Source organism: Lithobates pipiens, unplaced genomic scaffold (genome assembly GCF_037356315.1).
Source record: "Lithobates pipiens isolate NorthernLeopardFrog02 unplaced genomic scaffold, aLitPip1_a1.2 Scaffold_79, whole genome shotgun sequence".
Taxonomy (NCBI): Eukaryota; Metazoa; Chordata; class Amphibia; order Anura; family Ranidae; genus Lithobates; species Lithobates pipiens.
In genome coordinates this window covers 1,179,113-1,203,833 of record NW_027507902.1, presented here as the reverse complement: position 1 = coordinate 1,203,833, position 24,721 = coordinate 1,179,113, and the positions used below count along the sequence as shown (strand labels likewise).

At 56.1% G+C, this 24,721-nt stretch overlaps 1 protein-coding gene and 1 long non-coding RNA gene across 3 annotated transcripts in view; one reads left to right on the top strand and one right to left on the bottom strand.

Annotated features, from left to right (window-relative positions):
- LOC143960021 (uncharacterized) overlaps positions 1-24,721 on the bottom strand; it is a 236,931-nt gene that overhangs the window by 25,567 nt on the left and 186,643 nt on the right. The gene's annotated exons all lie outside the window — the stretch shown is intronic.
- Positions 1-24,721, top strand: part of LOC143960015 (uncharacterized) — an 89,536-nt gene that overhangs the window by 10,344 nt on the left and 54,471 nt on the right. For both annotated transcript variants that reach the window (XM_077468273.1, XM_077468274.1), the window contains exon 2: positions 6,117-6,241. In XM_077468273.1, coding sequence (XP_077324399.1) covers positions 6,211-6,241 — 31 coding nt within the window. In that variant the 5' untranslated portion in view covers positions 6,117-6,210. The remainder of the gene's footprint in view (positions 1-6,116; positions 6,242-24,721) is intronic.

The following is a 24,721-nucleotide window of genomic DNA, read 5'->3' as shown; positions in this document are numbered from 1 at the left end:
AGAAGTGCAGGAAGAGGGTGAAAGTGCCCGGTATTGGGGGAGAAGTGCAGGAAGAGGGTGAAAGTGCCCGGTATTGGGGAAGGAGTGCAGGAAGGGGGTGAAAGTGCCCGGTATTGGGGGAGAAGTGCAGGAAGGGGGTGAAAGTGCCCGGTATTGTGTGGAGAAGTGCAGGAAGGGGGTGAAAGTGCCGGTATTGGGGGAGAAGTGCAGGAAGGGGGTGAAAATGCCCGGTATTGGGGGGGAGGAGTGCAGGAAGTGGGTGAAAGTGCCCGGTATTGGGGGGGAGGAGTGCAGGAAGGGGGTGAAAGTGCCGGTATTGGGGGAGAAGTGCAGGAAGGGGGTGAAAATGCCCGGTATTTGGGGGAGGAGTGCACAAAGGGGGTGAAAGTGCCCGGTATTGGGGGGGAGGAGTGCAGGAAGGGGGTTAAAGTGCCCGGTATTGGGGGTGAGGAGTGCAGGAAAGGGGTTAAAGTGCCCGGTATTAGGGGAGGAGTGCAGGAAGGGGGTGAAAGTGCCCGGTATTGGGGGAGAAGTGCAGGAAGGGGGTGAAAGTGCCGGTATTGGAGGAGAAGTGCAGGAAGGGGGTGAAAGTGCCGGTATTGGAGGAGAAGTGCAGGAAGGGGGTGAAAGTGCCCGGTATTGGGGGGGAGGAGTGCAGGAAGGGGGTGAAAGTGCCCGGTATTGGGGGGGAGGAGTGCAGGAAGGGGGTGCAAGTGCCCGTTATTGGGGGAGAAGTGCAGGAAGGGGGTGAAAGTGCCCGGTATTGGGGGAGAAGTGCAGGAAGGGGGTGAAAGTGCCGGTATTGGGGGAGAAGTGCAGGAAGGGGGTGAGAATGCCCGGTATTGGGGGAGAAGTGCAGGAAGGGGGTGAAAGTGCCGGTATTGGGGGAGAAGTGCAGGAAGGGGACGAAAGTGCCCGGTATTGGGGGAGAAGTGCAGGAAGGGGGTGAAAGTGTCCGGTATTGGGGGATAAGTGCAGGAAGGGGGTGAAAGTGCCCGGTATTGGGGGGGAGAAGTGCAGAAAGGGGGTGAAAGTGCCCGGTATTGGGGGATAAGTGCAGAAAGGGGGTGAAAGTGCCCGGTATTGGGGGATAAGTGCAGAAAGGGGGTGAAAGTGCCCGGTATTGGGGGATAAGTGCAGGAAGGGGGTGAAAGTGCTCGGTATTGGAGGAGAAGTGCAGGAAGGGGGTGAAAGTGCCCGGTATTGGGGGATAAGTGCAGAAAGGGGGTGAAAGTGCCCGGTATTGGGGGAGAAGTTCAGGAAGGGGGTGAAAGTGCCCGGTATTGGGGGATAAGTGCAGAAAGGGGGTGAAAGTGCCCGGTATTGGGGGATAAGTGCAGGAAGGGGGTGAAAGTGCCCGGTATTGGGGGAGAAGTTCAGGAAGGGGGTGAAAGTGACCAGTATTGGGGGAGAAGTTCAGGAAGGGGGTGAAAGTGCCCGGTATTGGGGGAGAAGTGCAGGAAGGGGGTGAAAGTGCCCGGTATTGGGGGAGAAGTGCAGGAACGGGGTGAAAGTGCCCGGTATTGGGGGAGAAGTGCAGGAAGGGGGTGAAAGTGCTCGGTATTGGGGGAGAAGTGCAGGAAGGGGGTGAAAGTGCCCGGTATTGGGGGGGAGGAGTGCAGGAAGAGGGTGAAAGTGCCCGGTATTGGGGGAGAAGTGCAGGAAGGGGGTGAAAGTGCCCGGTATTGGGGGGGAGGAGTGCAGGAAGGGGGTGAAAGTGCCCGGTATTGGGGGGGAGGAGTGCAGGAAGGGGGTGAAAGTGCCCGGTATTGGGGGAGAAGTGCAGGAAGGGAGTGAAAGTGCCCGGTATTGGGGGAGAAGTGCAGGAGGGGGGTGAAAGTGCCCGGTATTTGGGGGGGAGGAGTGCAGGAAGGGGGTGAAAGTGCCCGGTATTGGGGGGGGAGTGCAGGAAGGGGTGAAAGTGCCCGGTATTGGGGGGGAGGAGTGCAGGAAGGGGGTGAAAGTGCCCGGTATTGGGGGGGAGGAGTGCAGGAAGGGGGTGAAAGTGCCCGGTATTGGGGGGGAGGAGTGCAGGAAGGGGGTGAAAGTGCCCGGTATTGGGGGAGAAGTGCAGGAAGGGGGTGAAAGTGCCCGGTATTGGGGGAGAAGTGCAGGAAGGGGGTAAAGGTGCCCGGTATTGGGGGAGAAGTGCAGGAAGAGGGTGAAAGTGCCCGGTATTGGGGGAGAAGTGCAGGAAGAGGGTGAAAGTGCCCGGTATTGGGGAAGGAGTGCAGGAAGGGGGTGAAAGTGCCCGGTATTGGGGGAGAAGTGCAGGAAGGGGGTGAAAATGCCCGGTATTGGGGGGGAGGAGTGCAGGAAGTGGGTGAAAGTGCCCGGTATTGGGGGGGAGGAGTGCAGGAAGGGGGTGAAAGTGCCGGTATTGGGGGAGAAGTGCAGGAAGGGGGTGAAAATGCCCGGTATTTGGGGGAGGAGTGCACAAAGGGGGTGAAAGTGCCCGGTATTGGGGGGGAGGAGTGCAGGAAGGGGGTTAAAGTGCCCGGTATTGGGGGTGAGGAGTGCAGGAAAGGGGTTAAAGTGCCCGGTATTAGGGGAGGAGTGCAGGAAGGGGGTGAAAGTGCCCGGGATTGGGGGAGAAGTGCAGGAAGGGGGTGAAAGTACCCGGTATTGGGGGGGAGGAGTGCAGGAAGGGGGTGCAAGTGCCCGTTATTGGGGGAGAAGTGCAGGAAGGGGGTGAAAGTGCCCGGTATTGGGGGAGAAGTGCAGGAAGGGGGTGAAAGTGCCGGTATTGGGGGAGAAGTGCAGGAAGGGGGTGAGAATGCCCGGTATTGGGGGAGAAGTGCAGGAAGGGGGTGAAAGTGCCGGTATTGGGGGAGAAGTGCAGGAAGGGGGTGAAAGTGCCCGGTATTGGGGGAGAAGTGCAGGAAGGGGGTGAAAGTGTCCGGTATTGGGGGATAAGTGCAGGAAGGGGGTGAGAATGCCCGGTATTGGGGGAGAAGTGCAGGAAGGGGGTGAAAGTGCCGGTATTGGGGGAGAAGTGCAGGAAGGGGGTGAAAGTGCCCGGTATTGGGGGAGAAGTGCAGGAAGGGGGTGAAAGTGTCCGGTATTGGGGGATAAGTTCAGGAAGGGGGTGAAAGTGCCCGGTATTGGGGGGGAGAAGTGCAGAAAGGGGGTGAAAGTGCCCGGTATTGGGGGATAAGTGCAGAAAGGGGGTGAAAGTGCCCGGTATTGGGGGATAAGTGCAGGAAGGGGGTGAAAGTGCTCGGTATTGGAGGAGAAGTGCAGGAAGGGGGTGAAAGTGCCCGGTATTGGGGGATAAGTGCAGAAAGGGGGTGAAAGTGCCCGGTATTGGGGGAGAAGTTCAGGAAGGGGGTGAAAGTGCCCGGTATTGGGGGATAAGTGCAGAAAGGGGGTGAAAGTGCCCGGTATTGGGGGATAAGTGCAGGAAGGGGGTGAAAGTGCCCGGTATTGGGGGAGAAGTTCAGGAAGGGGGTGAAAGTGACCAGTATTGGGGGAGAAGTTCAGGAAGGGGGTGAAAGTGCCCGGTATTGGGGGAGAAGTTCAGGAAGGGGGTGAAAGTGCCCGGTATTGGGGGAGAAGTGCAGGAAGGGGGTGAAAGTGCCCGGTATTGGGGGAGAAGTGCAGGAACGGGGTGAAAGTGCCCGGTATTGGGGGAGAAGTGCAGGAAGGGGGTGAAAGTGCTCGGTATTGGGGGAGAAGTGCAGGAAGGGGGTGAAAGTGCCCGGTATTGGGGGGGAGGAGTGCAGGAAGAGGGTGAAAGTGCCCGGTATTGGGGGAGAAGTGCAGGAAGGGGGTGAAAGTGCCCGGTATTGGGGGGGAGGAGTGCAGGAAGGGGGTGAAAGTGCCCGGTATTGGGGGGGAGGAGTGCAGGAAGGGGGTGCAAGTGCCCGTTATTGGGGGAGAAGTGCAGGAAGGGGGTGAAAGTGCCGGTATTGGGGGAGAAGTGCAGGAAGGGGGTGAAAATGCCCGGTATTGGGGGAGAAGTGCAGAAAGGGGGTGAAAGTGCCAGGTATTGGGGGATAAGTGCAGGAAGGGGGTGAAAATGCCCGGTATTGGGGGAGAAGTGCAGGAAGGGGGTGAAAGTGCCGGTATTGGGGGAGAAGTGCAGGAAGGGGGTGAAAATGCCCGGTATTGGGGGAGAAGTGCAGAAAGGGGGTGAAAATTCCCGGTATTGGGGGAGAAGTGCAGAAAGGGGGTGAAAGTGCCCGGTATTGGGGGAGAAGTTCAGGAAGGGGGTGAAAGTGCCCGGTATTGGGGGAGAAGTTCAGGAAGGGGGTGAAAGTGCCCGGTATTGGGGGATAAGTGCAGAAAGGGGGTGAAAGTGCCCGGTATTGGGGGATAAGTGCAGGAAGGTAGTGAAAGTGCCCGGTATTGGGGGAGAAGTTCAGGAAGGGGGTGAAAGTGACCAGTATTGGGGGAGAAGTTCAGGAAGGGGGTGAAAGTGCCCGGTATTGGGGGAGAAGTTCAGGAAGGGGGTGAAAGTGCCCGGTATTGGGGGAGAAGTGCAGGAAGGGGGTGAAAGTGCCCGGTATTGGGGGAGAAGTGCAGGAACGGGGTGAAAGTGCCCGGTATTGGGGGAGAAGTGCAGGAAGGGGGTGAAAGTGCTCGGTATTGGGGGAGAAGTGCAGGAAGGGGGTGAAAGTGCCGGTATTGGAGGAGAAGTGCAGGAAGGGGGTGAAAGTGCCCGGTATTGGGGGATAAGTGCAGAAAGGGGGTGAAAGTGCCCGGTATTGGGGGAGAAGTGCAGGAAGGGGGTGAAAGTGCCCGGTATTGGGGGAGAAGTTCAGGAAGGGGGTGAAAGTGCCCGGTATTGGGGGAGAAGTTCAGGAAGGGGGTGAAAGTGCCCGGTATTGGGGGATAAGTGCAGAAAGGGGGTGAAAGTGCCCGGTATTGGGGGATAAGTGCAGGAAGGTAGTGAAAGTGCCCGGTATTGGGGGAGAAGTTCAGGAAGGGGGTGAAAGTGACCAGTATTGGGGGAGAAGTTCAGGAAGGGGGTGAAAGTGCCCGGTATTGGGGGAGAAGTTCAGGAAGGGGGTGAAAGTGCCCGGTATTGGGGGAGAAGTGCAGGAAGGGGGTGAAAGTGCCCGGTATTGGGGGAGAAGTGCAGGAACGGGGTGAAAGTGCCCGGTATTGGGGGAGAAGTGCAGGAAGGGGGTGAAAGTGCTCGGTATTGGGGGAGAAGTGCAGGAAGGGGGTGAAAGTGCCCGGTATTGGGGGGGAGGAGTGCAGGAAGAGGGTGAAAGTGCCCGGTATTGGGGGAGAAGTGCAGGAAGGGGGTGAAAGTGCCCGGTATTGGGGGGGAGGAGTGCAGGAAGGGGGTGAAAGTGCCCGGTATTGGGGGGGAGGAGTGCAGGAAGGGGGTGCAAGTGCCCGTTATTGGGGGAGAAGTGCAGGAAGGGGGTGAAAGTGCCGGTATTGGGGGAGAAGTGCAGGAAGGGGGTGAAAATGCCCGGTATTGGGGGAGAAGTGCAGAAAGGGGGTGAAAATGCCCGGTATTGGGGGAGAAGTGCAGGAAGGGGGTGAAAGTGCCCGGTATTGGGGGGGAGGAGTGCAGGAAAGGGGTCGTTTTTTATCGCAGATCCTTATTCCTGAGGTCGGATGGTTGTCGGAATATTTGTTTCAGAGTTTCCTCCTCTCTTATGATGGGTTATAAATCTTTGATTATCTTTGACTCTTACCCGGTCCCTTCCCCCAACCTTCATTTCTAATCTTATCCCCAACCCACAAATCCTAACTGTTCCTTAACCCTTCAACTCCTTTCCCCCCAGGTGACCCCCGAACCTGAAGTGTCACCTGACCTCTCTGTAGACATCTGATTGGCTGATACTTTGGTGCTGATTAGTACCAGTCTTGGGTATGAATGGCACATATTTGTGGAGTTGGCCTCTAAAAGTACGAGTCTGTATACATTGTGGCCCTAAGTAGTGTACAATTCCTTTGTGTCTCCCGTATACCAATCAGATGAATGCCGAGATGAAAGTTCTGGGTTGTGATTGACAAATGTCCATCCAATTCTGATCTTCTCTGATTGGACAACCAGGCAGCCAATCATTATCCACATAAGGGAACAAAATCCTCCTAATTATTTCTGTTCATTGTACTACAGATGAGTTTATTATTGTTTGTGCTCCTTCCAGGTGATGTCGTCTCGGATCTTCTCCTGACATCACGGCGGCCTCCTCTTCCTCCTCATCCTCCTCCTCATGAGGTCTGACTGCTGATCCTGACATCATGGCGGCCTCCTCATCGTCCTCCTCACAAGGTATGACTGCTGATCCTGACAATCCCTCCCAATGTTTTCCTCCATCTCACATCTCCAGAGATTGGAATTAGATGATAGGACATCCTATGTCTCCGTAGTCTGGACATTTCCTGTAGACCACCCATTAGAAGAGTCCAGGAGCTTTCATTGATTCCACCATCACATTCCCGTGTCTTCAGATTTGATTTAGCTTTGATGGAACTGATCTTCTGAGATGGGCCAGTGATCCATAATGACTGGAGGACCCCAAATGTTATGGTTATTTGTGTAGTGGTCGGGGGAAATCCTCTGTCAGAAACCCTAAGGAGAAAACAGCCCCGTGTTACATGGCACATACTGCAATGACAATATTATTATACGGGATTCATAGAGTGCCAACAGTTTGTACAGTGCTTTACATTACAGAGGAAGACGGTACCATTACAATACAATTCAATACAAAAAGGTTCTAATTCTGAGACACAAGTTGGTAGAGAAAGTAAAACTATAGTTTATGAGTTGGGGGCAGGATAGGCTTCCCTGAAGAGATGAGTTTCCGGGAATGACCTAAAAGTGGACAGAGGAGCAGATAGTTGATCAGATTGAGGTGCAGAGTTCTAGGGAATGAGAGAAGCTCTAGGGAGAAGGCTCACAGGCAAGCATGGCAGGCGAGAGCAATAGGTCTTGGAAGGAGCAGAGAGAACACTGAATGGAGGTCAGTGGAGGGATTGGTAGAGAGGGGTGGAGGACACTGAATGGAGGTCAGTGGAGGGATTGGTAGAGAGGGGTGGAGGACACTGAATGGAGGTCAGTGGAGGGATTGGTAGAGAGGGGTGGAGGACACTGAATGGAGGTCAGTGGAGGGATTGGTAGAGAGGGGTGGAGGACACTGAATGGAGGCCAGTGGAGGGATTGGTAGAGAGGGGTGGAGGACACTGAATGGAGGTCAGTGGAGGGATTGGTAGAGAGGGGTGGAGGACACTGAATGGAGGTCAGTGGAGGGATTGGTAGAGAGGAGTGGAGGACACTGAATGGAGACCAGTGGAGGGATTGGTAGAGAGGGGTGGAGGACACTGAATGGAGACCAGTGGAGGGATTGGTAGAGAGGGGTGGAGGACACTGAATGGAGGTCAGTGGAGGGATTGGTAGAGAGGGGTGGAGGACACTGAATGGAGGTCAGTGGAGGGATTGGTAGAGAGGAGTGGAGGACACTGAATGGAGGTCAGTGTAGGGATTAGAGGAGAGGGTTAGTGGACACTAAATGGAGGCCAATGTAGGGATTGGAGGAGAGGGGTGGAGGACACTGAATGGAGGTCAGTGGAGGGATTGGTAGAGAGGGGTGGAGGACACTGAATGGAGGCCAGTGGAGGGATTGGTAGAGAGGGGTGGAGGACACTGAATGGAGACCAGTGAAGGGATTGGCAGAGAGGGGTGGAGGACACTGAATGGAGGTCAGTGGAGGGATTGGTAGAGAGGGGTGGAGGACACTGAATGGAGGTCAGTGGAGGGATTGGCAAAGAGGGGTGGAGGACACTGAATGGAGGCCAGTGGAGGGATTGGTAGAGAGGGGTGGAGGACACTGAATGGAGGTCAGTGGAGGGATTGGTAGAGAGGGGTGGAGGACACTGAATGGAGGTCAGTGGAGGGATTGGTAGAGAGGGGTGGAGGACACTGAATGGAGGTCAGTGGAGGGATTGGTAGAGAGGGGTGGAGGACACTGAATGGAGGTCAGTGGAGGGATTGGTAGAGAGGGGTGGAGGACACTGAATGGAGGTCAGTGGAGGGATTGGTAGAGAGGGGTGGAGGACACTGAATGGAAACCAGTGGGGGGATTGGTAGAGAGGGGTGGAGGACACTGAATAGAGGCCAGTGGAGGGATTGGTAGAGAGGGGTGGAGGACACTGAATGGAGACCAGTGAAGGGATTGGCAGAGAGGGGTGGAGGACACTGAATGGAGGTCAGTGGAGGGATTGGTAGAGAGGGGTGGAGGACACTGAATGGAGGTCAGTGGAGGGATTGGTAGAGAGGGGTGGAGGACACTGAATGGAGGTCAGTGGAGGGATTGGCAAAGAGGGGTGGAGGACACTGAATGGAGGCCAGTGGAGGGATTGGTAGAGAGGGGTGGAGGACACTGAATGGAGGTCAGTGGAGGGATTGGTAGAGAGGGGTGGAGGACACTGAATGGAGGTCAGTGGAGGGATTGGTAGAGAGGGGTGGAGGACACTGAATGGAGGTCAGTGGAGGGATTGGTAGAGAGGAGTGGAGGACACTGAATGGAGGTCAGTGGAGGGATTGGTAGAGAGGAGTGGAGGACACTGAATGGAGGTCAGTGGAGGGATTGGTAGAGAGGGGTGGGGGACACTGAATGGAGGTCAGTGGAGGGATTGGTAGAGAGGGGTGTAGGACACTGAATGGAGACCAGTGGAGGGATTGGTAGAGAGGAGTGGAGGACAGTGAATGGAGGTCAGTGGAAGGATTGGTAGAGAGGGGTGTAGGACACTGAATGGAGGTCAGTGGAGGGATTGGTAGAGAGGGGTGGAGGACACTGAATGGAGACCAGTGGAGGGATTGGTAGAGAGGAGTGGAGGACACTGAATGGAGGTCAGTGGAGGGATTGGTAGAGAGGGGTGTAGGACACTGAATGGAGACCAGTGGAGGGATTGGTAGAGAGGAGTGGAGGACACTGAATGGAGGTCAGTGGAGGGATTGGTAGAGAGGAGTGGAGGACACTGAATGGAGGTCAGTGGAGGGATTGGTAGAGAGGGGTGGAGGACACTGAATGGAGACCAGTGGAGGGATTGGTAGAGAGGGGTGGAGGACAGTGAATGGAGGTCAGTGGAAGGATTGGTAGAGAGGGGTGGAGGACAGTGAATGGAGGTCAGTGGAGGGATTGGCAGAGAGGAGTGGAGGACACTGAATGGAGGTCAGTGGAGGGATTGGTAGAGAGGAGTGGAGGACACTGAATGGAGGCCAGTGGAGGGATTGGTAGAGAGGGGTGGAGGACACTGAATGGAGGTCAGTGGAGGGATTGGTAGAGAGGAGTGGAGGACACTGAATGGAGGTCAGTGTAGGGATTAGAGGAGAGGGTTAGTGGACACTAAATGGAGGCCAATGTAGGGATTGGAGGAGAGGGGTGGAGGACACTGAATGGAGGTCAGTGGAGGGATTGGTAGAGAGGGGTGGAGGACACTGAATGGAGGTCAGTGGAGGAATTGGTAGAGAGGGGTGGAGGACACTGAATGGAGGTCAGTGTAGGGATAGGAGGAGAGGGTGGAGGACACTGAATGGAGATCAGCGTAGGGATTGGAGGAGAGGGGTGGAGGACACTGAATGGAGGTCAGTGGAGGGATTGGTAGAGAGGGGTGGAGGACACTGAATGGAGGTCAGTGAAGGGATTGGTAGAGAGGAGTGGAGGACACTGAATGGAGGTCAGTGGAGGGATTGGTAGAGAGGGGTGGAGGACACTGAATGGAGGTCAGTGAAGGGATTGGTAGAGAGGAGTGGAGGACACTGAATGGAGGTCAGTGTAGGGATTAGAGGAGAGGGTTAGTGGACACTAAATGGAGGCCAATGTAGGGATTGGAGGAGAGGGGTGGAGGACACTGAATGGAGGTCAGTGGAGGGATTGGTAGAGAGGGGTGGAGGACACTGAATGGAGGTCAGTGTAGGGATAGGAGGAGAGGGTGGAGGACACTGAATGGAGGTCAGTGGAGGGATTGATAGAGAGGGGTGGAGGACACTGAATGGAGGTCAGTGGAGGAATTGGTAGAGAGGGGTGGAGGACACTGAATGGAGGTCAGTGTAGGGATAGGAGGAGAGGGTGGAGGACACTGAATGGAGATCAGCGTAGGGATTGGAGGAGAGGGGTGGAGGACACTGAATGGAGGTCAGTGGAGGGATTGGTAGAGAGGGGTGGAGGACACTGAATGGAGGTCAGTGGAGGGATTGGTAGAGAGGAGTGGAGGACACTGAATGGAGGTCAGTGGAGGGATTGGTAGAGAGGGGTGTAGGACACTGAATGGAGACCAGTGGAGGGATTGGTAGAGAGGAGTGGAGGACAGTGAATGGAGGTCAGTGGAAGGATTGGTAGAGAGGGGTGTAGGACACTGAATGGAGGTCAGTGGAGGGATTGGTAGAGAGGGGTGGAGGACACTGAATGGAGACCAGTGGAGGGATTGGTAGAGAGGAGTGGAGGACACTGAATGGAGGTCAGTGGAGGGATTGGTAGAGAGGGGTGGAGGACACTGAATGGAGGTCAGTGGAGGGATTGGTAGAGAGGGGTGGAGGACACTGAATGGAGACCAGTGGAGGGATTGGTAGAGAGGAGTGGAGGACACTGAATGGAGGTCAGTGGAGGGATTGGTAGAGAGGAGTGGAGGACACTGAATGGAGGTCAGTGGAGGGATTGGTAGAGAGGGGTGGAGGACACTGAATGGAGACCAGTGGAGGGATTGGTAGAGAGGGGTGGAGGACAGTGAATGGAGGTCAGTGGAAGGATTGGTAGAGAGGGGTGGAGGACAGTGAATGGAGGTCAGTGGAGGGATTGGCAGAGAGGAGTGGAGGACACTGAATGGAGGTCAGTGGAGGGATTGGTAGAGAGGAGTGGAGGACACTGAATGGAGGCCAGTGGAGGGATTGGTAGAGAGGGGTGGAGGACACTGAATGGAGGTCAGTGGAGGGATTGGTAGAGAGGAGTGGAGGACACTGAATGGAGGTCAGTGTAGGGATTAGAGGAGAGGGTTAGTGGACACTAAATGGAGGCCAATGTAGGGATTGGAGGACAGGGGTGGAGGACACTGAATGGAGGTCAGTGGAGGGATTGGTAGAGAGGGGTGGAGGACACTGAATGGAGGTCAGTGGAGGAATTGGTAGAGAGGGGTGGAGGACACTGAATGGAGGTCAGTGTAGGGATAGGAGGAGAGGGTGGAGGACACTGAATGGAGATCAGCGTAGGGATTGGAGGAGAGGGGTGGAGGACACTGAATGGAGGTCAGTGGAGGGATTGGTAGAGAGGGGTGGAGGACACTGAATGGAGGTCAGTGAAGGGATTGGTAGAGAGGAGTGGAGGACACTGAATGGAGGTCAGTGGAGGGATTGGTAGAGAGGGGTGGAGGACACTGAATGGAGGTCAGTGAAGGGATTGGTAGAGAGGAGTGGAGGACACTGAATGGAGGTCAGTGTAGGGATTAGAGGAGAGGGTTAGTGGACACTAAATGGAGGCCAATGTAGGGATTGGAGGAGAGGGGTGGAGGACACTGAATGGAGGTCAGTGGAGGGATTGGTAGAGAGGGGTGGAGGACACTGAATGGAGGTCAGTGGAGGAATTGGTAGAGAGGGGTGGAGGACACTGAATGGAGGTCAGTGTAGGGATAGGAGGAGAGGGTGGAGGACACTGAATGGAGATCAGCGTAGGGATTGGAGGAGAGGGGTGGAGGACACTGAATGGAGGTCAGTGGAGGGATTGGTAGAGAGGGGTGGAGGACACTGAATGGAGGTCAGTGAAGGGATTGGTAGAGAGGAGTGGAGGACACTGAATGGAGGTCAGTGGAGGGATTGGTAGAGAGGGGTGGAGGACACTGAATGGAGGTCAGTGGAGGGATTGGTAGAGAGGGGTGGAGGACACTGAATGGAGGTCAGTGGAGGGATTGGTAGAGAGGGGTGGAGGACACTGAATGGAGGTCAGTGGAGGGATTGGTAGAGAGGGGTGGAGGACACTGAATGGAAAACAGTGGGGGGATTGGTAGAGAGGGGTGGAGGACACTGAATAGAGGCCAGTGGAGGGATTGGTAGAGAGGGGTGGAGGACACTGAATGGAGACCAGTGAAGGGATTGGCAGAGAGGGGTGGAGGACACTGAATGGAGGTCAGTGGAGGGATTGGTAGAGAGGGGTGGAGGACACTGAATGGAGGTCAGTGGAGGGATTGGTAGAGAGGGGTGGAGGACACTGAATGGAGGTCAGTGGAGGGATTGGCAAAGAGGGGTGGAGGACACTGAATGGAGGCCAGTGGAGGGATTGGTAGAGAGGGGTGGAGGACACTGAATGGAGGTCAGTGGAGGGATTGGTAGAGAGGGGTGGAGGACACTGAATGGAGGTCAGTGGAGGGATTGGTAGAGAGGGGTGGAGGACACTGAATGGAGACCAGTGAAGGGATTGGCAGAGAGGGGTGGAGGACACTGAATGGAGGTCAGTGGAGGGATTGGTAGAGAGGGGTGGAGGACATTGAATGGAGGTCAGTGGAGGGATTGGTAGAGAGGGGTGGAGGACACTGAATGGAGGCCAGTGGAGGGATTGGTAGAGAGGGGTGGAGGACACTGAATGGAGACCAGTGAAGGGATTGGCAGAGAAGGGTGGAGGACACTGAATGGAGGTCAGTGGAGGGATTGGTAGAGAGGGGTGGAGGACACTGAATGGAGGCCAGTGGAGGGATTGGTAGAGAGGGGTGGAGGACACTGAATGGAGGCCAGTGGAGGGATTGGCAGAGAGGGGTGGTGGACACTGAATGGAGGTCAGTGGAGGGATTGGTAGAGAGGGGTGGAGGACACTGAATGGGGACCAGTGGAGGGATTGGTAGAGAGGGGTGGAGGACACTGAATGGAGGTCAGTGGAGAGATTGGTAGAGAGGTGTGGAGGACACTGAATGGAGGTCAGTGGAGGGATTGGTAGAGAGGGGTGGAGGACACTGAATGGAGACCAGTGGAGGGATTGGTAGAGAGGGGTGGAGGACACTGAATGGAGACCAGTGGGGGGATTGGTAGAGAGGGGTGGAGGACACTGAATGGAGGTCAGTGGAGGGATTGGTAGAGAGGGGTGGAGGACACTGAATGGAGACCAGTGAAGGGATTGGCAGAGAGGGGTGGAGGACACTGAATGGAGGTCAGTGGAGGGATTGGCAGAGAGGGGTGGAGGACACTGAATGGAGGTCAGTGGAGGGATTGGTAGAGAGGGGTGGAGGACACTGAATGGAGACCAGTGAAGGGATTGGCAGAGAGGGGTGGAGGACACTGAATGGAGGTCAGTGGAGGGATTGGTAGAGAGGGGTGGAGGACACTGAATGGAGGTCAGTGGAGGGATTGGTAGAGAGGGGTGGAGGACACTGAATGGAGGCCAGTGGAGGGATTGGTAGAGAGGGGTGGAGGACACTGAATGGAGACCAGTGAAGGGATTGGCAGAGAGGGGTGGAGGACACTGAATGGAGGTCAGTGGAGGGATTGGTAGAGGGGGGTGGAGGACACTGAATGGAGGCCAGTGGAGGGATTGGTAGAGAGGGGTGGAGGACACTGAATGGAAAACAGTGGGGGGATTGGTAGAGAGGGGTGGAGGACACTGAATAGAGGCCAGTGGAGGGATTGGTAGAGAGGGGTGGAGGACACTGAATGGAGACCAGTGAAGGGATTGGCAGAGAGGGGTGGAGGACACTGAATGGAGGTCAGTGGAGGGATTGGTAGAGAGGGGTGGAGGACACTGAATGGAGGTCAGTGGAGGGATTGGTAGAGAGGGGTGGAGGACACTGAATGGAGGTCAGTGGAGGGATTGGCAAAGAGGGGTGGAGGACACTGAATGGAGGCCAGTGGAGGGATTGGTAGAGAGGGGTGGAGGACACTGAATGGAGGTCAGTGGAGGGATTGGTAGAGAGGGGTGGAGGACACTGAATGGAGGTCAGTGGAGGGATTGGTAGAGAGGGGTGGAGGACACTGAATGGAGACCAGTGAAGGGATTGGCAGAGAGGGGTGGAGGACACTGAATGGAGGTCAGTGGAGGGATTGGTAGAGAGGGGTGGAGGACATTGAATGGAGGTCAGTGGAGGGATTGGTAGAGAGGGGTGGAGGACACTGAATGGAGGCCAGTGGAGGGATTGGTAGAGAGGGGTGGAGGACACTGAATGGAGACCAGTGAAGGGATTGGCAGAGAGGGGTGGAGGACACTGAATGGAGGTCAGTGGAGGGATTGGTAGAGAGGGGTGGAGGACACTGAATGGAGGTCAGTGGAGGGATTGGTAGAGAGGGGTGGAGGACACTGAATGGGGACCAGTGGAGGGATTGGTAGAGAGGGGTGGAGGACACTGAATGGAGGTCAGTGGAGAGATTGGTAGAGAGGTGTGGAGGACACTGAATGGAGGTCAGTGGAGGGATTGGTAGAGAGGGGTGGAGGACACTGAATGGAGACCAGTGGAGGGATTGGTAGAGAGGGGTGGAGGACACTGAATGGAGACCAGTGGGGGGATTGGTAGAGAGGGGTGGAGGACACTGAATGGAGGTCAGTGGAGGGATTGGTAGAGAGGGGTGGAGGACACTGAATGGAGACCAGTGAAGGGATTGGCAGAGAGGGGTGGAGGACACTGAATGGAGGTCAGTGGAGGGATTGGCAGAGAGGGGTGGAGGACACTGAATGGAGGTCAGTGGAGGGATTGGTAGAGAGGGGTGGAGGACACTGAATGGAGACCAGTGAAGGGATTGGCAGAGAGGGGTGGAGGACACTGAATGGAGGTCAGTGGAGGGATTGGTAGAGAGGGGTGGAGGACACTGAATGGAGGTCAGTGGAGGGATTGGTAGAGAGGGGTGGAGGACACTGAATGGAGGCCAGTGGAGGGATTGGTAGAGAGGGGTGGAGGACACTGAATGGAGACCAGTGAAGGGATTGGCAGAGAGGGGTGGAGGACACTGAATGGAGGTCAGTGGAGGGATTGGTAGAGGGGGGTGGAGGACACTGAATGGAGGCCAGTGGAGGGATTGGTAGAGAGGGGTGGAGGACACTGAATGGAGGCCAGTGGAGGGATTGGTAGAGAGGGGTGGAGGACACTGAATGGAGACCAGTGGAGGGATTGGTAGAGAGGGGTGGAGGACACTGAATGGAGGCCAGTGGAGGGATTGGTAGAGAGGGGTGGAGGACACTGAATGGAGACCAGTGAAGGGATTGGCAGAGAGGGGTGGAGGACACTGAATGGAGGTCAGTGGAGGGATTGGTAGAGAGGGGTGGAGGACACTGAATGGAGGCCAGTGGAGGGATTGGTAGAGAGGGGTGGAGGACACTGAATGGAGGCCAGTGGAGGGATTGGCAGAGAGGGGTGGTGGACACTGAATGGAGGTCAGTGGAGGGATTGGTAGAGAGGGGTGGAGGACACTGAATGGGGACCAGTGGAGGGATTGGTAGAGAGGGGTGGAGGACACTGAATGGAGGTCAGTGGAGAGATTGGTAGAGAGGTGTGGAGGACACTGAATGGAGGTCAGTGGAGGGATTGGTAGAGAGGGGTGGAGGACACTGAATGGAGACCAGTGGAGGGATTGGTAGAGAGGGGTGGAGGACACTGAATGGAGACCAGTGGGGGGATTGGTAGAGAGGGGTGGAGGACACTGAATGGAGGTCAGTGGAGGGATTGGTAGAGAGGGGTGGAGGACACTGAATGGAGACCAGTGAAGGGATTGGCAGAGAGGGGTGGAGGACACTGAATGGAGGTCAGTGGAGGGATTGGTAGAGAGGGGTGGAGGACACTGAATGGAGGTCAGTGGAGGGATTGGTAGAGAGGGGTGGAGGACACTGAATGGAGACCAGTGAAGGGATTGGCAGAGAGGGGTGGAGGACACTGAATGGAGGTCAGTGGAGGGATTGGTAGAGAGGGGTGGAGGACACTGAATGGAGGTCAGTGGAGGGATTGGTAGAGAGGGGTGGAGGACACTGAATGGAGGCCAGTGGAGGGATTGGTAGAGAGGGGTGGAGGACACTGAATGGAGACCAGTGAAGGGATTGGCAGAGAGGGGTGGAGGACACTGAATGGAGGTCAGTGGAGGGATTGGTAGAGAGGGGTGGAGGACACTGAATGGAGGCCAGTGGAGGGATTGGTAGAGAGGGGTGGAGGACACTGAATGGAGGCCAGTGGAGGGATTGGTAGAGAGGGGTGGAGGACACTGAATGGAGACCAGTGGAGGGATTGGTAGAGAGGGGTGGAGGACACTGAATGGAGGTCAGTGGAGAGATTGGTAGAGAGGTGTGGAGGACACTGAATGGAGGTCAGTGGAGGGATTGGTAGAGAGGGGTGGAGGACACTGAATGGAGGTCAGTGGAGGGATTGGTAGAGAGGGGTGGAGGACACTGAATGGAGGTCAGTGGAGGGATTGGTAGAGAGGGGTGGAGGGCACTGAATGGAGATCAGTGGAGGGATTGGTAGAGAGGGGTGGAGGACACTGAATGGAGACCAGTGGAGGGATTGGTAGAGAGGGGTGGAGGACACTGAATGGAGACCAGTGGGGGGATTGGTAGAGAGGGGTGGAGGACACTGAATGGAGGTCAGTGGAGGGATTGGTAGAGAGGGGTGGAGGACACTGAATGGAGGCCAGTGGAGGGATTGGTAGAGAGGGGTGGAGGGCACTGAATGGAGGTCAGTGGAGGGATTGGTAGAGAGGGGTGGAGGACACTGAATGGAGATCAGTGGAGGGATTGGTAGAGAGGGGTGAAGGACACTGAATGGAGGTCAGTGGAGGGATTGGTAGAGAGGGGTGGAGGACACTGAATGGAGGTCAGTGGAGGGATTGGTAGAGAGGGGTGGAGGACACTGAATGGAGGTCAGTGGAGGGATTGGTAGAGAGGGGTGAAGGACACTGAATGGAGGTCAGTGGAGGGATTGGTAGAGAGGGGTGGAGGACACTGAATGGAGGTCAGTGGAGGGATTGGTAGAGAGGGGTGTAGGACACTGAATGGAGACCAGTGGAGGGATTGGTAGAGAGGAGTGGAGGACAGTGAATGGAGGTCAGTGGAAGGATTCGTAGAGAGGGGTGTAGGACACTGAATGGAGGTCAGTGGAGGGATTGGTAGAGAGGAGTGGAGGACACTGAATGGAGGTCAGTGGAGGGATTGGTAGAGAGGGGTGTAGGACACTGAATGGAGACCAGTGGAGGGATTGGTAGAGAGGAGTGGAGGACACTGAATGGAGGTCAGTGGAGGGATTGGTAGAGAGGAGTGGAGGACACTGAATGGAGGTCAGTGGAGGGATTGGTAGAGAGGGGTGGAGGACACTGAATGGAGACCAGTGGAGGGATTGGTAGAGAGGGGTGGAGGACAGTGAATGGAGGTCAGTGGAAGGATTGGTAGAGAGGGGTGGAGGACAGTGAATGGAGACCAGTGGAGGGATTGGTAGAGAGGAGTGGAGGACACTGAATGGAGGTCAGTGGAGGGATTGGTAGAGAGGGGTGTAGGACACTGAATGGAGACCAGTGGAGGGATTGGTAGAGAGGAGTGGAGGACACTGAATGGAGGTCAGTGGAGGGATTGGTAGAGAGGAGTGGAGGACACTGAATGGAGACCAGTGGAGGGATTGGTAGAGAGGAGTGGAGGACACTGAATGGAGGTCAGTGGAGGGATTGGTAGAGAGGGGTGTAGGACACTGAATGGAGACCAGTGGAGGGATTGGTAGAGAGGAGTGGAGGACACTGAATGGAGGTCAGTGGAGGGATTGGTAGAGAGGAGTGGAGGACACTGAATGGAGGTCAGTGGAGGGATTGGTAGAGAGGGGTGGAGGACACTGAATGGAGACCAGTGGAGGGATTGGTAGAGAGGGGTGGAGGACACTGAATGGAGGTCAGTGGAGGGATTGGTAGAGAGGAGTGGAGGACACTGAATGGAGGTCAATGGAGGAATTGGTAGAGAGGGGTGGAGGACACTGAATGGAGGTCAGTGGAGGGATTGGTAGAGAGGAGTGGAGGACACTGAATGGAGGCCAGTGGAGGGATTGGTAGAGAGGGGTGGAGGACACTGAATGGAGGTCAGTGGAGGGATTGGTAGAGAGGGGTGGAGGACACTGAATGGAGGCCAGTGGAGGGATTGGTAGAGAGGGGTGGAGGACACTGAATGGAGGCCAGTGGAGGGATTGGTAGAGAGGGGTGGAGGACAGTGAATGGAGGTCAGTGGAGGGATTGGCAGAGAGGAGTGGAGGACACTGAATGGAGGTCAGTGGAGGGATTGGTAGAGAGGAGTGGAGGACACTGAATGGAGGCCAGTGGAGGGATTGGTAGAGAGGGGTGGAGGACACTGAATGGAGGTCAGTGGAGGGATTGGTAGAGAGGAGTGGAGGACACTGAATGGAGGTCAATGGAGGAATTGGTAGAGAGGGGTGGAGGACACTGAATGGAGGTCAGTGTAGGGATAGGAGGAGAGGGTGGAGGACACTGAATGGAGATCAGCGTAGGGATTGGAGGAGAGGGGTGGAGGACACTGAATGGAGGTCAGTGGAGGGATTGGTAGAGAGGGGTGGAGGACACTGAATGGAGGTCAGTGGAGGGATTGGTAGAGAGGAGTGGAGGACACTGAATGGAGGTCAGTGGAGGGATTGGTAGAGAGGGGTGTAGGACACTGAATGGAGACCAGTGGAGGGATTGGTAGAGAGGAGTGGAGGACAGTGAATGGAGGTCAGTGGAAGGATTGGTAGAGAGGGGTGTAGGACACTGAATGGAGGTCAGTGGAGGGATTGGTAGAGAGGGGTGGAGGACACTGAATGGAGACCAGTGGAGGGATTGGTAGAGAGGAGTGGAGGACACTGAATGGAGGTCAGTGGAGGGATTGGTAGAGAGGGGTGTAGGACACTGAATGGAGACCAGTGGAGGGATTGGTAGAGAGGAGTGGAGGACACTGAATGGAGGTCAGTGGAGGGATTGGTAGAGAGGAGTGGAGGACACTGAATGGAGACCAGTGGAGGGATTGGTAGAGAGGAGTGGAGGACACTGAATGGAGGTCAGTGGAGGGATTGGTAGAGAGGGGTGGAGGACACTGAATGGAGGCCAGTGGAGGGATTGGTAGAGAGGGGTGGAGGACAGTGAATGGAGGTCAGTGGAGGGATTGGCAGAGAGGAGTGGAGGACACTGAATGGAGGTCAGTGGAGGGATTGGTAGAGAGGAGTGGAGGACACTGAATGGAGGCCAGTGGAGGGATTGGTAGAGAGGGGTGGAGGACACTGAATGGAGGTCAGTGGAGGGATTGGTAGAGAGGAGTGGAGGACACTGAATGGAGGTCAGTGTAGGGATTAGAGGAGAGGGTTAGTGGACACTAAATGGAGGCCAATGTAGGGATTGGAGGAGAGGGGTGGAGGACACTGAATGGAGGTCAGTGGAGGGATTGGTAGAGAGGGGTGGAGGACACTGAATGGAGGTCAGTGGAGGAATTGGTAGAGAGGGGTGGAGGACACTGAATGGAGGTCAGTGTAGGGATAGGAGGAGAGGGTGGAGGACACTGAATGGAGATCAGCGTAGGGATTGGAGGAGAGGGGTGGAGGACACTGAATGGAGGTCAGTGGAGGGATTGGTAGAGAGGGGTGGAGGACACTGAATGGAGGTCAGTGAAGGGATTGGTAGAGAGGAGTGGAGGACACTGAATGGAGGTCAGTGGAGGGATTGGTAGAGAGGGGTGGAGGACACTGAATGGAGGTCAGTGAAGGGATTGGTAGAGAGGAGTGGAGGACACTGAATGGAGGTCAGTGTAGGGATTAGAGGAGAGGGTTAGTGGACACTAAATGGAGGCCAATGTAGGGATTGGAGGAGAGGGGTGGAGGACACTGAATGGAGGTCAGTGGAGGGATTGGTAGAGAGGGGTGGAGGACACTGAATGGAGGTCAGTGGAGGAATTGGTAGAGAGGGGTGGAGGACACTGAATGGAGGTCAGTGTAGGGATAGGAGGAGAGGGTGGAGGACACTGAATGGAGATCAGCGTAGGGATTGGAGGAGAGGGGTGGAGGACACTGAATGGAGGTCAGTGGAGGGATTGGTAGAGAGGGGTGGAGGACACTGAATGGAGGTCAGTGAAGGGATTGGTAGAGAGGAGTGGAGGACACTGAATGGAGGTCAGTGGAGGGATTGGTAGAGAGGGGTGGAGGACACTGAATGGAGGTCAGTGGAGGGATTGGTAGAGAGGGGTGGAGGACACTGAATGGAGGTCAGTGGAGGGATTGGTAGAGAGGGGTGGAGGACACTGAATGGAGGTCAGTGGAGGGATTGGTAGAGAGGGGTGGAGGACACTGAATGGAAAACAGTGGGGGGATTGGTAGAGAGGGGTGGAGGACACTGAATAGAGGCCAGTGGAGGGATTGGTAGAGAGGGGTGGAGGACACTGAATGGAGACCAGTGAAGGGATTGGCAGAGAGGGGTGGAGGACACTGAATGGAGGTCAGTGGAGGGATTGGTAGAGAGGGGTGGAGGACACTGAATGGAGGTCAGTGGAGGGATTGGTAGAGAGGGGTGGAGGACACTGAATGGAGGTCATTGGAGGGATTGGTGGAGAGGGGTGGAGGACACTGAATGGAGGTCAGTGCAGGGATTGGTAGAGAGGGGTGGAGGACACTGAATGGAGGCCAGTGGAGGGATTGGTAGAGAGGGGTGGAGGACACTGAATGGAGGTCAGTGGAGGGATTGGTAGAGAGGAGTGGAGGACACTGAATGGAGGTCAGTGGAGGGATTGGCAAAGAGGGGTGGAGGACACTGAATGGAGGCCAGTGGAGGGATTGGTAGAGAGGGGTGGAGGACACTGAATGGAGGTCAGTGGAGGGATTGGTAGAGAGGGGTGGAGGACACTGAATGGAGGTCAGTGGAGGGATTGGTAGAGAGGGGTGGAGGACACTGAATGGAGACCAGTGAAGGGATTGGCAGAGAGGGGTGGAGGACACTGAATGGAGGTCAGTGGAGGGATTGGTAGAGAGGGGTGGAGGACACTGAATGGAGGTCAGTGGAGGGATTGGTAGAGAGGGGTGGAGGACACTGAATGGAGGCCAGTGGAGGGATTGGTAGAGAGGGGTGGAGGACACTGAATGGAGACCAGTGAAGGGATTGGCAGAGAGGGGTGGAGGACACTGAATGGAGGTCAGTGGAGGGATTGGTAGAGAGGGGTGGAGGACACTGAATGGAGGCCAGTGGAGGGATTGGTAGAGAGGGGTGGAGGACACTGAATGGAGGCCAGTGGAGGGATTGGCAGAGAGGGGTGGTGGACACTGAATGGAGGTCAGTGGAGGGATTGGTAGAGAGGGGTGGAGGACACTGAATGGGGACCAGTGGAGGGATTGGTAGAGAGGGGTGGAGGACACTGAATGGAGGTCAGTGGAGAGATTGGTAGAGAGGTGTGGAGGACACTGAATGGAGGTCAGTGGAGGGATTGGTAGAGAGGGGTGGAGGACACTGAATGGAGACCAGTGGAGGGATTGGTAGAGAGGGGTGGAGGACACTGAATGGAGACCAGTGGAGGGATTGGTAGAGAGGGGTGGAGGACACTGAATGGAGACCAGTGGGGGGATTGGTAGAGAGGGGTGGAGGACACTGAATGGAGGTCAGTGGAGGGATTGGTAGAGAGGGGTGGAGGACACTGAATGGAGACCAGTGAAGGGATTGGCAGAGAGGGGTGGAGGACACTGAATGGAGGTCAGTGGAGGGATTGGTAGAGAGGGGTGGAGGACACTGAATGGAGACCAGTGAAGGGATTGGCAGAGAGGGGTGGAGGACACTGAATGGAGGTCAGTGGAGGGATTGGTAGAGAGGGGTGGAGGGATTGGTAGAGAGGGGTGGAGGACACTGAATGGAGGTCAGTGGAGGGATTGGTAGAGAGGGGTGGAGGACACTGAATGGAGACCAGTGGAGGGATTGGTAGAGAGGGGTGGAGGACACTGAATGGAGACCAGTGGAGGGATTGGTAGAGAGGGGTGGAGGACACTGAATGGAGACCAGTGGGGGGATTGGTAGAGAGGGGTGGAGGACACTGAATGGAGGTCAGTGGAGGGATTGGTAGAGAGGGGTGGAGGACACTGAATGGAGACCAGTGAAGGGATTGGCAGAGAGGGGTGGAGGACACTGAATGGAGGTCAGTGGAGGGATTGGTAGAGAGGGGTGGAGGACACTGAATGGAGGTCAGTGGAGGGATTGGTAGAGAGGGGTGGAGGACACTGAATGGAGACCAGTGAAGGGATTGGCAGAGAGGGGTGGAGGACACTGAATGGAGGTCAGTGGAGGGATTGGTAGAGAGGGGTGGAGGACACTGAATGGAGGCCAGTGGAGGGATTGGTAGAGAGGGGTGGAGGACACTGAATGGAGACCAGTGAAGGGATTGCCAGAGAGGGGTGGAGGACACTGAATGGAGGTCAGTGGAGGGATTGGTAGAGGGGGGTGGAGGACACTGAATGGAGGCCAGTGGAGGGATTGGTAGAGAGGGGTGGAGGACACTGAATGGAGGCCAGTGAAGGGATTGGCAGAGAGGGGTGGAGGACACTGAATGGAGGTCAGTGGAGGGATTGGTAGAGAGGGGTGGAGGACACTGAATGGAGACCAGTGAAGGGATTGGCAGAGAGGGGTGGAGGACACTGAATGGAGGTCAGTGGAGGGATTGGTAGAGAGGGGTGGAGGACACTGAATGGAGGCCAGTGGAGGGATTGGTAGAGAGGGGTGGAGGACACTGAATGGAGGCCAGTGGAGGGATTGGCAGAGAGGGGTGGTGGACACTGAATGGAGGTCAGTGGAGGGATTGGTAGAGAGGGGTGGAGGACACTGAATGGGGACCAGTGGAGGGATTGGTAGAGAGAGGTGAAGGACACTGAATGGAGGTCAGTGGAGGGATTGGTAGAGAGGGGTGGAGGACACTGAATGGGGACCAGTGGAGGGATTGGTAGAGAGGTGTGGAGGACACTGAATGGAGGTCAGTGGAGGGATTGGTAGAGAGGGGTGGAGGACACTGAATGGAGACCAGTGGAGGGATTGGTAGAGAGGGGTGGAGGACACTGAATGGAGACCAGTGGGGGGATTGGTAGAGAGGGGTGGAGGACACTGAATGGAGGTCAGTGGAGGGATTGGTAGAGAGGGGTGGAGGACACTGAATGGAGGCCAGTGGAGGGATTGGCAGAGAGGGGTGGTGGACACTGAATGGAGGTCAGTGGAGGGATTGGTAGAGAGGGGTGGAGGACACTGAATGGGGACCAGTGGAGGGATTGGTAGAGAGAGGTGAAGGACACTGAATGGAGGTCAGTGGAGGGATTGGTAGAGAGGGGTGGAGGACACTGAATGGGGACCAGTGGAGGGATTGGTAGAGAGGTGTGGAGGACACTGAATGGAGGTCAGTGGAGGGATTGGTAGAGAGGGGTGGAGGACACTGAATGGAGACCAGTGGAGGGATTGGTAGAGAGGGGTGGAGGACACTGAATGGAGACCAGTGGGGGGATTGGTAGAGAGGGGTGGAGGACACTGAATGGAGGTCAGTGGAGGGATTGGTAGAGAGGGGTGGAGGACACTGAATGGAGACCAGTGAAGGGATTGGCAGAGAGGGGTGGAGGACACTGAATGGAGGTCAGTGGAGGGATTGGTAGAGAGGGGTGGAGGACACTGAATGGAGGTCAGTGGAGGGATTGGTAGAGAGGGGTGGAGGACACTGAATGGAGACCAGTGAAGGGATTGGCAGAGAGGGGTGGAGGACACTGAATGGAGGTCAGTGGAGGGATTGGTAGAGAGGGGTGGAGGACACTGAATGGAGGTCAGTGGAGGGATTGGTAGAGAGGGGTGGAGGACACTGAATGGAGGCCAGTGGAGGGATTGGTAGAGAGGGGTGGAGGACACTGAATGGAGACCAGTGAAGGGATTGGCAGAGAGGGGTGGAGGACACTGAATGGAGGTCAGTGGAGGGATTGGTAGAGAGGGGTGGAGGACACTGAATTGAGGCCAGTGGAGGGATTGGTAGAGAGGGGTGGAGGACACTGAATGGAGGCCAGTGGAGGGATTGGTAGAGAGGGGTGGAGGACACTGAATGGAGACCAGTGGAGGGATTGGTAGAGAGGGGTGGAGGACACTGAATGGAGGTCAGTGGAGAGATTGGTAGAGAGGTGTGGAGGACACTGAATGGAGGTCAGTGGAGGGATTGGTAGAGAGGGGTGGAGGACACTGAATGGAGGTCAGTGGAGGGATTGGTAGAGAGGGGTGGAGGACACTGAATGGAGGTCAGTGGAGGGATTGGTAGAGAGGGGTGGAGGACACTGAATGGAGGTCAGTGGAGGGATTGGTAGAGAGGGGTGGAGGGCACTGAATGGAGATCAGTGGAGGGATTGGTAGAGAGGGGTGGAGGACACTGAATGGAGACCAGTGGAGGGATTGGTAGAGAGGGGTGGAGGACACTGAATGGAGACCAGTGGGGGGATTGGTAGAGAGGGGTGGAGGACACTGAATGGAGGTCAGTGGAGGGATTGGTAGAGAGGGGTGGAGGACACTGAATGGAGGCCAGTGGAGGGATTGGTAGAGAGGGGTGGAGGGCACTGAATGGAGGTCAGTGGAGGGATTGGTAGAGAGGGGTGGAGGACACTGAATGGAGGTCAGTGGAGGGATTGGTAGAGAGGGGTGAAGGACACTGAATGGAGGTCAGTGGAGGGATTGGTAGAGAGGGGTGGAGGACACTGAATGGAGGTCAGTGGAGGGATTGGTAGAGAGGGGTGGAGGACACTGAATGGAGGTCAGTGGAGGGATTGGTAGAGAGGGGTGAAGGACACTGAATGGAGGTCAGTGGAGGGATTG